This window comes from Saccopteryx leptura, chromosome 2 (genome assembly GCF_036850995.1).
Source record: "Saccopteryx leptura isolate mSacLep1 chromosome 2, mSacLep1_pri_phased_curated, whole genome shotgun sequence".
NCBI lineage: Eukaryota > Metazoa > Chordata > Mammalia > Chiroptera > Emballonuridae > Saccopteryx > Saccopteryx leptura.
This window is the reverse complement of record NC_089504.1, coordinates 186,130,371-186,144,419: the sequence shown is the minus strand read 5'-3', so window position 1 is coordinate 186,144,419 and position 14,049 is coordinate 186,130,371. Positions and strand designations below refer to the sequence as shown.

Sequence of the window (14,049 nt, the reverse complement as noted above, 5' to 3'; positions counted from 1 at the left end):
CTCGTACCAAAGTTGGGGAAAGAGGAGAACAGAAATTTTCAGGGTTGCAGGGCTTGGGCTTCTGAACTATAATAATGCAATTATATAGTTTCCCCTTTGATTTAGGTCACTAAAAGATGCAGGATTAGAATGAGGCCACAAGTACATCTATTTCAGTTTGAAACAAGTGCCTGTTAGTGCAAGGTCAGATTTGGTGCCCCTAAAGGTTTATGGGCCCAGACCCATCTCCTACTACCCTCTGGTGGTAGGACTGGAGACGGCAAGAACTGATCTCACCATTTTGAAATCCTGAAGGCCATTTGCTAGGATGTGCTTCTTAGCTAATGACTGTTTACAAACCAGCTGGGGCTTTTTGTTCTGAGGAGGAGTCTGCATATATAAGCTCCACCCTTGAGGCTTTCCAGTCGGGTAGAAACAGGGCGGGGACAAACATGCCAATTAAAGGCCCCGTAGGGGCTGAAGGTTGGGGAGGGACGTTGGGAGAAGTGCCCGGTGTGGGGAAGTTGCCTCCCGTCTGCCTTATGACGTCCTTGGCACCACTCTGTCATGTTCTGGACAGAAGGTGGAGCCCCTGAGCCGCCTGTGCCCAATAATTTACTCCCAGAAAAACCTGGATTTGGGGAAATGCTGAGTTATGGCGGTGGGGTCCTTCCTCTGGAGTGGGTTAAGAATCTGGTCCAGAGGCCCAAGGGTCAGCTCTTTCTGTTTTGATTTTCACATGTTACCCAGATGCAGACCTAAAGGTCATTTATATCCTTCCACCCCCACCCCTGAGCATTAATCGAGAGCCTTCTCCCTTTTACTAGCTGCAACTATTTATTTCCTTCCCCCTTCACCACTCTTTTTTTACAACGCCACTGGAGTGTCAACACAGATGCACCCTTCCTCCATATTTCTCCCGGTTCTGCCCAGTCCTCGCCTCCCCCTCCCTCTCCACCCAGAGAAAGCCCCGCCCTTCCCTCCTCCCTCTCCACCCCAGTCTGTCACACAGGGACATCACCCTACAGCAGTTCAGGCCGTGGTTTGTAGGAAGCATACATTGCTTATTGATTCGTGCTAGTTCCCAGTTCAGTTTGGGAAGATCTAACGCCGCCAGCCTTCGGGTGAAGGGGGAACCAAGGGCAGCGAGGAGCTAGGTGGTCCCAGCCCTGGAGCCCTGCCACCCTGACATGGGTAAGTTTGAGGACCAGCCCCCGGGAAGGCCTGAGGGATGCCTGCCTCCCTCTCTGGCTGACTCAGCAGGGGTGGGGCCTAACCTTTGCTCTTTTAGGGGGTGAAGGAGAAAAGGAACTATAGGGGCACAGAGCTCGGCCGATGAGGCTGCCGACCAAAGGATCAGGAGTATTGGCAAGCTCCAGCTCCAAGGAAGAGCCTTGAGACTCTGCATCTAGGGTCGCGGCTCTTCCCACTTCACGCTCCCCCCCACCCTAGCCCCTTACTCCTTCCCATTTAGCTGCTGAGATTCAAGTTAATATTTTATATTGTAGTTACCACTGCTGGCCTCGCTCCAAAAGTAAAGCCCACTTTTGGACGCGTTGGAGGGTTTTTAAGGTGTCTTTCCTCCCAGGCTGTTTTCTCTCCTCCCCCACCGTGACCCTCCACCAGGTGGGGGCTGCACTGCGCAGCTGTTTCCTGTTGCCCCAGAGGTTGCTGCAAGGGTAGTGGTGGTTGGGGGAAAACAACCTGAATAAAGCCGATTCTCACTGTCCCACATCAGCCTTACTAGGGCTGCTATAACCCCCCCCCCCCCCAATCACTGAGAATACTGAGAGGCAGGATTGTGGCTGAAAGGCCTAGGAGGTTTTTGCCCTCGTTGCTTCCTGATTCCATAGGCTTTTAAACTTGGGCAGTGCCGGGGTAAGGAGACTGTGTCAGGCCTTTCTACAGCTATAGGATGGAGCCCCGAGGAGCCGAAACACAGGGAACCTGTTCACCTAGTAGGGCCGTTGCGCGTTACCCCAACAGGATCAGCCCTGAGTTCCCTCTCCGGCACCTCCCATTCCTCCTTGGGAGTCGTGACTCTCACTACCTTCCCCGCCCTGCTTTGTGAAAAGATCTTTGCCGGTGCCCCGGGAGCGCAGGCGGAGCCCATCCAAGTCCTCCGGTTGGGACCCACCGCCATTCCCTACGTCACCGCAGAAGTTTCTGTCTCTTCCTGGGATCTGTTCTCTTCCTCCATCTGGATCCTTCCTGGTTCTGGCCCCTAGGAGACGCCACCCCTTCCCCATCCCCCAGCGTATTCTTCGCGACAGTCCTACCCAAGGGCTCGTCCTTACCCCAGTAGCTCCTGCCACTTTAAGCGCTCTCCTCCTGCACCCCCACCCCCGCCTCCACGGGCGCCGCGGGTCCAGAGCTGGGGGAGGAGGCGCCGCCGCCGCCCGGCTCAGCCACCTGCGCCGCCACCGCCTCCCGACCGTGCTCCAGGTGAGGCCTGACACCCACGTCCGGTCCTGGAGTACCTAGGCGGGCCGCTCCTGCGGTCCCAATGCCCAGGACTCAGGATTTGACCATCCCCCTACGGGAGCTGCCCTTCCTCTCTCCCCCGCACTATCTACTTGCCCATTTCTTCCCTGTCCTCTGCGACTGGAATCTCGAGGCTTCCCACGCCTCTCGGCTAACCTCTCCCGGGTATCCCTCCTACATATACTGGACCCAGGATCACCCCCTTCCCCGCCGGGAAAAACTCCCGCGGTCTGGGTTTCGTCTCCTCTCCTCTGGAACCAACTCTTTCCCACGCCATTCTAACCTCCAATGGGAGGGGAATAATCGTCACCCCAACTCCTCACCTCCGTAGTAAGGGGGTTGGGGGATTAGCATAGATAGAATACATTCACTTTCTGGCCCTGCTCCACTTAGTCCTTCAAGTCCAACTAAGCCATCTAAAGCTTTTCTGTAGCTGTCACCCCACCCCACTACTCCTGGAGTTTGGGGGTCCGAACCTCAGCAATCAGGAAACCAGCCCAGGGAAAGGCCCTCCAGCCTAGGAACGCACCTACCCCGGAGTTAGGGAATTGGCGGGGTGGGGGGAGGGGGTGTTACACCCGAATTTTGTGATTCTGGGCTTAAGAGGCTGTTGGGCGATACTGGGTGAGGGGGGGACTGGAACAAACTCTATAAGGGTATTAGGATGGTGGGAAAGGTGAAGGAAGCCAGCCTTCACTATTCAGATGCAAAGGGAGTTCCCACCCCTAAGGAAATTAGGGCTTTCTTCAATCTCTCCTGAGACGTCATGGTGAAGCTAGTTGCTGTGTTTGAAACAGGATTGATTGTGCCTGAATCAGAGGGAGCACATACCAACCTGAAGAGAAGGGGTTATGGTCTTTTTGCTGTGTTATAGGAGAATCTAGCCTCCCCAAAATATAGAGAGGAAGAAGGTGTTTTGCACTAACCTGGAGATGGAGGGGGGACAAGGTAAAATGGTTACAGGGTTGAGGGTCCTCTCCTTATTAGACCCTATCAACATTATGAACCATTCAACCAGTAAGGCCCTTCTCCCTCCCTCCAAGTCCAGCTGCTCCCCCAGCTCTGCCCCTTCTCTTTTTGTGCCCTCACTACCCACCCCCCTTCCAGAAATGAGAGGACAAGGTGTCTGGATTTGTTGCAGACTCTTCTCTGAGTCTTGTCCTATGGGCTGGGAGGAAGCTTGGGGGGAGGAGAGGGTGGTCAGTTTTGGGATTAAATTCCAGGAGTATCTGAAGGGGAAGAAGGAGGAAGGTAGGGGGATGCAAACGAGTCCCCTTATCACTCCCTTTTTATCTTCTTTCCCCCAGCCCTAGCCATCTGGCTCCAGAGTGGAGCCAGGCACTGTGGCAACTGACCCCAGAGTCAGGGTGGTGCAGCAGGAACACAGGGTGAGAAAGGGAGAGCAGGTGCTAATTTCTCCCTTCCCATTTCTTTCATTACCCGCCCACTGTCCTGGTTTGAGAAGGGTTTGGAGTATTCCCTAGCGGGTACCATTTCTCACAGGTTGCTAGAAAAAAATGATCATTTACTCCTTTCCCTTTCTAGTAGCTTTCTAGAGGGAAATAGGGTGGGTGATTGGCCTCATCTGATGGGATTGAGGAATGTTTGGGGACATATGGGGTCAGTCTGCCCTCTGTCGTCTGGATGTGGAGAAAAGCCTAGGGGCTACCTGTGGTGGTTTCTGGCAAGAAGTGAACACTCAGCTTTTGGGCATATTGACATCTCATCCTTTCTCAAAGAGCAAGTAAGATCTCTGATTAGATGGGATGAGGAGGGGTCTCATTTAGGAAGGAAGGTGACTAGACTTTGAGCATCTGATGGAAGAATGGATCTTGCCCCACTTTCTACTCGAAGCCCAGGTGGCCCTCTCCTATCCAACACCCCTCTTCCCAGCAGCTCCTTGGTCGGGATGGTGCTAGGGGTTGCCCTGGAGACTAGGCCTGAGGCTCGGAAGGGGTGGGGGAAGTCAAGTAGGGCACAGGAGTAACCGGCTCTTCCGGAGCGAAGCCAAGCCAGTGGGTGGGTGTGTGTGGGTGTGTGGTGGAGGAAGGGGCGTGGCTATACCCGTCTGACTGGCACAGGCTCCTCCCCTGCCCCCTGTCTCCTACAGGCCAGCTGTATGATTGGGGGCGGGAGGTAGGAAGATGCTCTCATCTGCCCTGGAAAAGAGAAGCAAAAAAAAAAAAAAGGATGCCGCCCCTTTAAGAAGCTAGTTCCTTGCCCTGAGCGGTCTTCCTCACCTACCTTTATTTATTTATTTATTTATATTTATTTTTTTGGGGGGAGGATGGACATTTCTTAGCAGAAATTTGCTGGATCCCTGCTTTCTTCAGAAGGATTTCTCTCCCTTCAGTGTGGCCCCTATTTTACTCAGGGACTTGAGCTCAGCAGGCTGTTGGAGGGTCTTTTATCTTTTTTTCTCTAAGAGGACCAAGCTGTTACTTAGGAGAGAAGAGTTTTCATTTCTACCTGTCTACCCCTTTCCCGTGGTAATCTGCTTTTCTCGGGAGAGGGAGAGAAAGTCTTCTTAGCTTCCTTTCTTTCCCTGGCCCACAAGCAGAAGCTCGCTTCCGCTTCCTTCTTAGTCTCTCTGAGCTTTTTGTAGTGGGTAGTAGAGTCCCCAAAACTCAGAGAGAGCACTCTGAGGAGTAAGGAAATCCATTTTTTTTTTTTTTTTTTAGTGAGAGATAGAGATGAGAAACATCGACTCCTTGTAGCACCTTAGTTGTTCATTGATTGCTTTCTCATATGTGCCTTGAGGGTGGGGGGGACTACTTTAGAGCCAGTGATCCTTTGCTCAAGCCAGCGACCATGGGGTCATGTCTATGATCCCACACTCCAGATGGAGACCCCACACTCAAGCTGGTGACCTCAGTGTTTGGAGCCTGGGTCCTCTGTGTCCCAGTCCCAGTTCCGGCACTCTATCCACTGTGCCACTGCTGGGTCAGGCAGGAAATCCAATCTTGATTGATGGATTATATTTGGCCATTCCCTGTCCCTACCCAATTTTCAGATCTCCTTCCTTTCCAGATCCCAGAGGAAAGGTATTTGTTGATTCCCCAAACCTGCCAGAGTTTCATGATCCCCATGGTGTCTGTCCCTCTTCCAGGATATTCAGCCTCAGTTTTGCACAGTTTAGGCAATTGTTTGTAAAACTGCATTGCATTGCATTGAATTGAAGCCTGCAAAGCCTGCTGAGTTGCAAGGAAAGGAAAACAGGTTTCTAGTCACATTTTATCTATTTGACCTTGAACAAGTCAGTTAATCTCTCTGGCCTTAATTTTTTTAATCTACCGAACAAGAGAAGGTTGAACTAGAAATTCTCTAAATTCTAACATCATATATGACACTGTTCCCCACCCTGGGGCCCATCAGCAAACATTTTAGATGATAGCCACACTTGAATCCTCTGCTAGACTTTTATTTCCTATTTTCATTAGGTTTCACACAGTCAGCCCTATCAAAACAAGTGATGGAACAATAGAATAGGTGGACATTTGGGGCATCTTACTTGCTTGTCAGTTTTCCCACTCATCCCTGCACCTCTGACCAGGTTAAGGCTAGACTCCTGTGTTCCCTGTCTGGCCCCGGAGCCGAGCGTCCTTTTCCTACGCACAGGAATCTTCCTGACCCGCAGGGCTCTGCAGATGCCATTGGAAAAGTGGTGATCCAGGAAGGACCAGGCTGTCTCCACAAGACAGAGGTGAGTGGGCAGCAGGCGCCGTGCCTTTCTCTACCTCTTTACCACGACTGAACTTTGCTGACTAACCTTTCCGCTTTTCCACCACCCAGCCTGGGAAATAACTCCCTCGAAAATGATCTCCAACCGCCCCCCTGCCCCATAGGGAAGTGGCACATGCCTTGATCCTAGAAATTTGGGCATTTAGGTTAACCTTGGGACCATAGCACGCCTTTCAGTTGTTCAGTGTGAAGCAGGGTTATAGCTGGCCACAACGAAACGCGGTGCAGAGGGAGCTGAGGGGTAGACTAGGGGGAAACGACGGCGCTAGGACCCAGGTCAGGATCGGGGAAGACAGAACGCCTGGCGCTAGGACCCGGTGCGCCCAGGCCGCGAGGGTGGCTCTCCGTAGACCGCAGCTTCCCCGCCCCCTCAGGCTTTGACTCACTCCTCCCCTGCCGGCCATGTTGGCTCCTCTCGGGCCCCGCGGTTGAGCCGCGTCCCCCTCCCCCCTCCCAGACCCCAAGCCCCCTCCCCCGCGGTCCCCTCCCCCTCCTGGCACCCGGAGCGTGGCCATGTGAACCGCCCGTCCCCTGGTCCCCTGGGTAGAGACCAGCCCCGAGTCCGGCAGGACGCCGCCGCCGCCTCAGGTCTGTGGGGGTCTGCGGCCGGGGGCCTGAGGGGAGGCAGTCCTACTTCCATCAGTGGCTTCCCTCCGGGAGCCGGGGCTCAGCAGCCGCTTAGAGCTTCTCCTGAGGAGAGGAGCTGACTTGAGTTATCTCCAGTTAGGGTCCGGCCCCTTTCGGGGGTCACCCTGCCCGAGAGGGTGGGAGGAGAAGGGGGCTGGCAGGTCTGCTCAGGACCCGGGACAGGGCGGCGGGAGCAGGAGGAGCTGCGGAGGTTCCCGGCGGCGGCGGCTGGGACGATGGCGACCGCAGCGACAACGAGGACGGTGAAGATGACGAGGCGGAGGAGCTGCCTAGCTGGTGGAGATGACTTCTGTGGGGGACCCGGGGCGGAATCCCCGGGAGGGGCTCCACCGCCTCGAGGGGTGGAGGTGGGGATTGCCTGAGTGGAAGGGCAGGTGACGGGGCTTCCCTGGGTGAATTCACCGCCCCGGTCGTGGGGACGAGGCGTTTTGGCAGCGGTGAGTGGAGGGTGGACGGGATGTCCAGGTTTCTCGGGGTGTCTCCCTCGGGGCGGGTGTGTATGTGTGTCTACACGTTCTCTGCAGCGTGGCCGGCGGGACAGGGCCTTTCTGGGGTGATGCTGCGCGCGGCGTGGGGCCCTCCCGTCACGGGAGGATCCCCCACTTCAGGATCGAGGTTGATGAGGGCTAATGCTGAAGCATCCGTATTGGAGCTGGGCTCAGGGACTGAAGGGAAGAAGAAAGAGATTCCTTTTCCAAGGGGGATCCCTTACCAAAGGGGATCCCCATTTCCGTGGCGGAAAAGATAATCCCGCATCATCCCTTTCTTTCCCGATGTTCCCAGTTTTCAGGGGAAGGCAACGCCAATAGCAGTCATCCTTTGTAGAATGTATTGGAGTGAGAGATTTGCATCCTGGGGGGGGGGGGGGGCGACAGGAGGTGACTTCCACCTCCGTCTGTACACAAACAGCCCCTCCCCCAAGCCTCCCGCAGGAAGTGGCCGGGAAATGGCAGCTGTGTGTTTGCTGCTGCGTCTCTTGTTTTGAAATGTCCATTTTAATCAGATTTGGTTTCATTTTCTGAGGCCTTCTGGGCAAGCTTGCATCCTGCCAGCCATGTGGTCTGAGAGCCCTTTCGTTCGACTTTTTTTTTTTTTTTTGTAAACTTGATCAACTGGAAGTTGACCCACTGATCCCTACCCCCCCCCAGAGCATCTCTGTCTCCCTCTCTTGATTATTAATACCCCCCCCCCCCCCCCCAGCTAGAGGTCGTAGAGTAGTAGAATAGCAAACAGTCATCCACCAGCAGGGTTATACTTTCAGTATGAGTGATGCAAATTCCCACAGCGTCAAGAACTGTCTGGAGGACTTCACGGAGTCTTTTGTAGCATGAGAGGAGTGGCTCTGTTGAATCCTGCTGAATATATTAAGTATGACAGTTTCTGTATTGCATAGCACCTGAGCAAGTGAGCCTCTGAAGTGAGGGGTGGATTCCAAGAGGTGGAAGAAGATTTTAACTGAGTGAGAATTTATTTGTAGAGCAAGGGTGGTCGGCCTGTTCTTCACTGGTGATTCTAGCCTAAAGATTGTCCCCGTGGGAAGCCTTGAGTTGACAGGGTACTAGAGAATTTACCTTCTGCAGAGTCTACTAATTATGGGAGTTAGCTGTCATCTGACTCTTCAGCCTATAAAAGACATGGTCTGTCTTACTACCTTTCTTGGGGAGAGGTAAGCTTTTTCTCTCATGTACAGTGAGTCATGTGTCCAGGTTTTCTCTTTCTCCTGATAGCTCCAGGAGATTTCTACTGTAGCATATAGTGGTGGAGAGAGTGTGCTATGTCCACACAGGCACTTTGTTAGACACTGGGTTGGGTTAGAAATGAATTTGCCACAGGATTTTGTATTTTGGGAGATGAGGCATTGAGATCATTTGGATTGTGCTGAATACTGCTTAAATCTGGCATTTAAATAAACTTTCCATTATTTTTTTAACAATTTTATTTCAGTCTTTATTTTATTTATTTATTTTTAAATTTATTCATTTTAGAGAGGAGAGAGAGAAGGAGAGAGAGAGAGACAGAGAGAGAGAGGAGAGAGAGACGGGGGAGGAGCTGGAAGCATCAACTCCCACTGCCTTGACCAGGCAAGCCCAGGGTTTCGAACCCGCGACCTCAGCATTTCCAGGTCGATGCTTTATCCACTGCGCCACCACAGGTCAGGCCTCTTTTTTTATTTTTTGAGAGAGAGACAGAGGCAGATAGGAAGGGAGAGAGATGAGAAGCATCAACTCATAGTTGTGGCACCTTAGTTGCATATGTGCCTGGAGGGATAGGGCTCCAGCTGAGCCAGTGTCCCCTTGCTCAAGCCAGCAACCTTGGACTCAAGCCAGTGACCTTGGGCTCAAGCCAGTGACCTTTGGGCTCAAGCCAGTGACCATCAGGTTATGTCTATGAGCCTGCGCTCGGCGACCTTGGGGTTTCAGACCTGGGTCCTCAGCATTCTAGGCCAACACTCTATCCACTGCTCTACCACCTGGTCAGGCAGCAATTTTATTTCAATCTTGATTTTGTTTTTGAAGTTTAAAAAATTTTTTTATTGATTTTTAGAGAGAGAGAGAAACATTGATCTGTTTCTGTGTGTGCCCTGACCCGAAATCAAATAGGCAACGTCTGTATATTGGGATGACACTAACTGCCTGAGCTGTCCAGCCAGGGCAACTTTTCATTATTTTTCAGTCATAAACTACCCACCTGAACTGTCGATTCCTCGAATAAAGGTCTGGGATACAAACAGATAAGCATACGATTATGTGACAGCAGCGTCATCACTTTTAAGATAGCATCCTTGCTTTTTTCACTGGGTTTGTTGGGATTGATATTCTGGAAACAGTAAGAACAAGTCCCATGTATGTCATTGTCCTTTTTCTTGCCCTTCTGCTGCTTGACTGGCTGGTTTGAGGGGTGGATTGGTGATAGGGTTGATTTGATTTGACTGACTTTAGATTTCCCTTTTTTCAACCTTTGTTTATCTAAATTGGGACTTGACAGAATAGTAAATTGATTTTCCCTGTTGGTGGTTACAAGAGTGAAGAAAAAAGACCACTCTTTTCTTTGGACTCTTTAAAAGAAATAGAAATTGATTTTGAGAAAGATACTGACTTCATTTGATACATAGTTGATCAGAAAGCTGAATGAAATAAGCCTTTCATTGCCTTCTTTTAAAATGGATGCATTTTTCTATCATAGAAGTGAATTTCTTAATATTGACCTTTTTTTCCCCTCTTTCTTTAAAGGCAAAAAATTTGAAGTATAGATAGAACCATATGGGATGACCTCAGAGCCAATCAGAAATCTAGAATACCCAGAGAAGCTCATTTTGCAGTCTTGTGGTTCTTGAATCAGGTCTTGCCAAGAGAGAAGAAAAGCTTGTTAGGATTACTGACTTTCTTGCTGCTGTAGACCTTATTACGTACCTCACCTCGGAAGTGGACCACTATATTCTTTTACTGTTAAAATAGTGTGGAAGTTAGTCCAATAACTGATACGATGTTTGACCTTGTGTGAGATGTGTTCAGTGAGCCAAAGTTTTATGTCCTAGGACATAGTGAAGTTTAAAACTTTTTTTTTTGGTGAGAGAGGGAGGGACAGACACAGGAAGGGAGAGAGATGAGAAGCATCAATTCATACACTGCTCATATTCATTTTGAAATATCTCCTAATTTTTGTGAGCGGTATAGTTGTGGCACCTTAGTTGTTCACTGATTGCTTTCTTATATGTTTCATTCATTTATTTATTTATTTATTTATTTATTTAATTTTTCTGAAGTTGGAAACAGGGAGGCAGTCAGTCAGTCCCGCATGCGCCCGACCGGATCCACCCGGCATGCCCACCAGAGGATGATGCTCTGCCCATCGGGGGCGTTGCTCTGCCGCAATCAGAGCCATTCTAGCGCCTGAGGCAGAGGCCACAGAGCCATCCTCAGCGCCCAGGCAAACCTTGCTCCAATGGAGCCTTGGGAGGGGAAGAGAGAGACAGAGAGGAAGGAGAGGGGGAGGGGTGGAGAAGCAGATGGGCGCTTCTCCTGTGTGCCCTGGCCGGGAATCGAACCTGGGACTCCTGCACGCCAGGCTGACACTCTACCGCTGAGCCAACCGGCCAGGTCCCTCATATGTTTCTTGATGAAGGGGGAGGGCTCAAGCCAGCCACCATGGGGTCATGGCTATGATTCCAAGATCAAGCTGGGGAGCCCGCACTCTAGTGGGCAACCTTGGGGTTTCAAATCTGGGTTCCTCAGCATCCCAGACCCCAGGCTGACACTCTTTCTACTGCACCACTGCCTGGTCAGGCTTCCTTCTACCCTCCCTCATATATGCTATGACCTGGGCAAACCCAGGGTTTCAAAGCAGCAACCTAAGAGTACTAGGTTGACACCTTATCCACTGCGCCACCACAGACAAGGCTGAAGTAAAAAACTCTTGAGGTATTTCCTGGGGCAAATAATCTTCCTAATTTGTTTCTTGGGATATGGATGTACTGGTATACCTCATAGCCCAAGATTAATACTTTATCAGCATTGTTACACAGTGATCAAAAGGACCATTTTTTCACCAGCTTGTCACCCTGCATAATGTTTTAAAGAGATTTTATTTATTGATTTTACAGAGAGGAGAGAGAGAGAAAGGCAGGGGTTAGGGAGGAGCAGGAATCATCAACTCCTTCTCATGTGTCTTGACTGAGCAAGTTGGGGGCCCTGAATCAGCGTCCTCAGCGTTCCAGGTCGACACCCCATCTTCTGTGCCACCACAAGTCAGGCTTTTTTTTTTTTTTTTTTTGTATTTTTCTGAAGCTGGAAACGGGGAGGCAGTCAGACAGACTCCCGCATGCGCCCGACTGGGATCCACCGGGCACGCCCACCAGGGGGCGATGCTCTGCCCATCCGGGGCGTCATTCTGCTGCCTGGGGCAGAGGCCACGGAGCCATCCCCAGCGCCCGGGCCATCTTTTGCTCCAACGGAGCCTCAGCTGCGGGAGGGGAACAGAGAGACAGGGAGGAAGGAGAGGGGGAGGGGTGGAGAAGCAGATGGGCGCCTCTCCTGTGTGCCCTAGCGGGGAATCGAACCCGGGACTTCCGCACGCCAGGTCGACACTCTACCACTGAGCCAACCGGCCAGGGCCAAGTCAGGCTTTTTTACAGTCTGCATAATTTTTTTCTTAAGATGTATTTATTGATTTTATAGAGAGAGGAGGGGGAGTGGGGATGAAAGGTTGTTTGTCATATGTGCCTTAAACCAGGCAAGCCCAGGGTTTTGAACCAGTGACCTCAGCATTTCAGGTTTACGCTTTATCCACTGTGCCACCAGAGGCCTAGCAGCATAATTTTGAAATTTATAAAATTCTGCAAAACAGAAAGCTTTGAAGATCTTTGGTTGTTCTTGGATTGGGTCACTCGCAGTAAAAATGGAATTGTGTTATTGAGTTACTGAGTCTTTTGTCCTTTTACTAGTTATAATGAATAATTAAGAGGGTTGTTTTTTTTTAAAAAAAGAGGGTACTTTAGCCTGACCAAGTGATTGCTCAGTGGATAGAGCATCGGACTGTGATGTGGAAGAACCAGGTTCAAAACTCCAAGGTCGCCGGCTTGAGTATGAACTCACCAGCTTGAGCGCAGGTCGCTGGCTTAAGCAAGGAGTCGCTGGCTTAAGCAAGGAGTCACTTGCCCTGCTGTAGCCCCCCAATCAAGGCACATATGAGAAAGCAATCAATGAACAACTAAGGTGCCACAATGAAGAATTGATGGTTCTCATCTCTCTCCCTTCCTGTCTCTGTCCCTCTCTGATTTTCTGTCTCTGTCCAAAAAAAAAAAGGGAGGGTATATTATACAGACTAAAAGGATAATATAATCTTACCAAAAATTGATCAAAACATTAAAACATGAGGGCTTTTTTCCAGCAATTGAGAGAGGGGACAGTCAGGAAGGGAGAGAGATGAGAAGCATTAACTTGTGGCATTTTGTTTGTTCATTGATTGCTTTCTCATATGTGCCTTGAGGGAGTGGGTTACAGAGACTCCTTGTCCAAGCCAGTGTGACCTTGGGCTCAAACCAGCGACCATGGGGTCATGTCTATGATCCCATGCTCAAGCCAGCGACTTTGGGGTTTTGAACCTGGGTCCTCAGCATCCCAGGCCAATGCTCTCTCTATCCACTGTGCCACCACCTTGCCAGGCAAAATATGAAGGTTTCTAAGAGACAGGTAATCTTACTACTTTGGTTCCTGGGATTAGAGACTTTATAACCTGCCTCACCAAACAGGATTTCAAGCCTGCCTGCTCAGCTCAGGTTTTTGGAAGGATGGGGATATCTTCTTGTAAGAAAGGATGAAGTCCTTACCTATTTGAGCTGAATTTCTGAGAATCAGAGCTGAAAAAGAGAAATAACCTTGTTACATACAATCCCTGGATTGTGGTTTTTAGTGTCCTGCAATTTCAGAGGCATTTCTAGTCCTCTGATAGTCAAGTGACCAGAGCTATGACAATATCTAGCCTAGATTTTTGTTGTTGTTGTTACAGGGACAGAGACAGGGAGAGGGACAGACAGGAAGGGACAGAGATGAGTAGCATCAATTTTTTGTTGCAGCACCTTAGTTGTTCATTGATTGATTTCTCATATGTGCCTTGACCGGGGCTACAGCAGAGCGAGTGACCCCTTGCTCAAGGCAGTGACCTTGGGCTCAAGCTGGTGAGCCTTGCTTAAACCAGATGAGCCCTCCCTCAAGCCAGCAACCTCAGGGTTTAAAATCTCTGTCCTCTGCGTCCCAGCCCAAGGCTCTATCCACTGCGCCACCTCCTGGTCAGTCTAGCCTATATTGTTAAATGGTTCCTTTATTCAGTCAAAAATTTTTTAGTTTTTTTTTTCTTCCCATTTTAGAGAGAGGAGAGAGAGAGAGGTGGAGGAGCAGGAAGCATCAACTCCCCTATGTGCCTTGACCAGGCAAACCCAGAGTTTTAAACTGGTGACCTCAGCATTCCAGGTCAACACTTTTTATCCACTGCCCACCACAGACCAGGCCAGTCAGCAAATATTTTAAAACCTATTCTGTGCCTTGAGTATTCAGTTAAATCAAGCAGGATGTTTTACTAATTTAGAGTTTAAATTTATTGCCTTTTTACATTTTCAGTACTTCCCTGTTTTCTTGCCTTATTTTCTGCAAGGTACTGCTGTCTAAAATAATCAAGATTTGGGGCCTTTGTTCCCTCTAGAAA

General features: G+C 50.4%; 1 protein-coding gene across 2 annotated transcripts in view; it reads left to right on the top strand.

Moving 5' to 3' along the window:
- The first annotated feature begins 994 nt into the window (after positions 1-994).
- Positions 995-14,049, top strand: part of BAZ2A (bromodomain adjacent to zinc finger domain 2A) — a 43,195-nt gene continuing 30,140 nt past the window's right edge. For both annotated transcript variants that reach the window (XM_066369799.1, XM_066369798.1), the window contains exons 1-2: positions 995-1,173; positions 6,101-6,166. In XM_066369799.1, the coding sequence (XP_066225896.1) occupies positions 1,170-1,173; positions 6,101-6,166 (70 nt within the window). In that variant the 5' untranslated portion in view covers positions 995-1,169. The remainder of the gene's footprint in view (positions 1,174-6,100; positions 6,167-14,049) is intronic.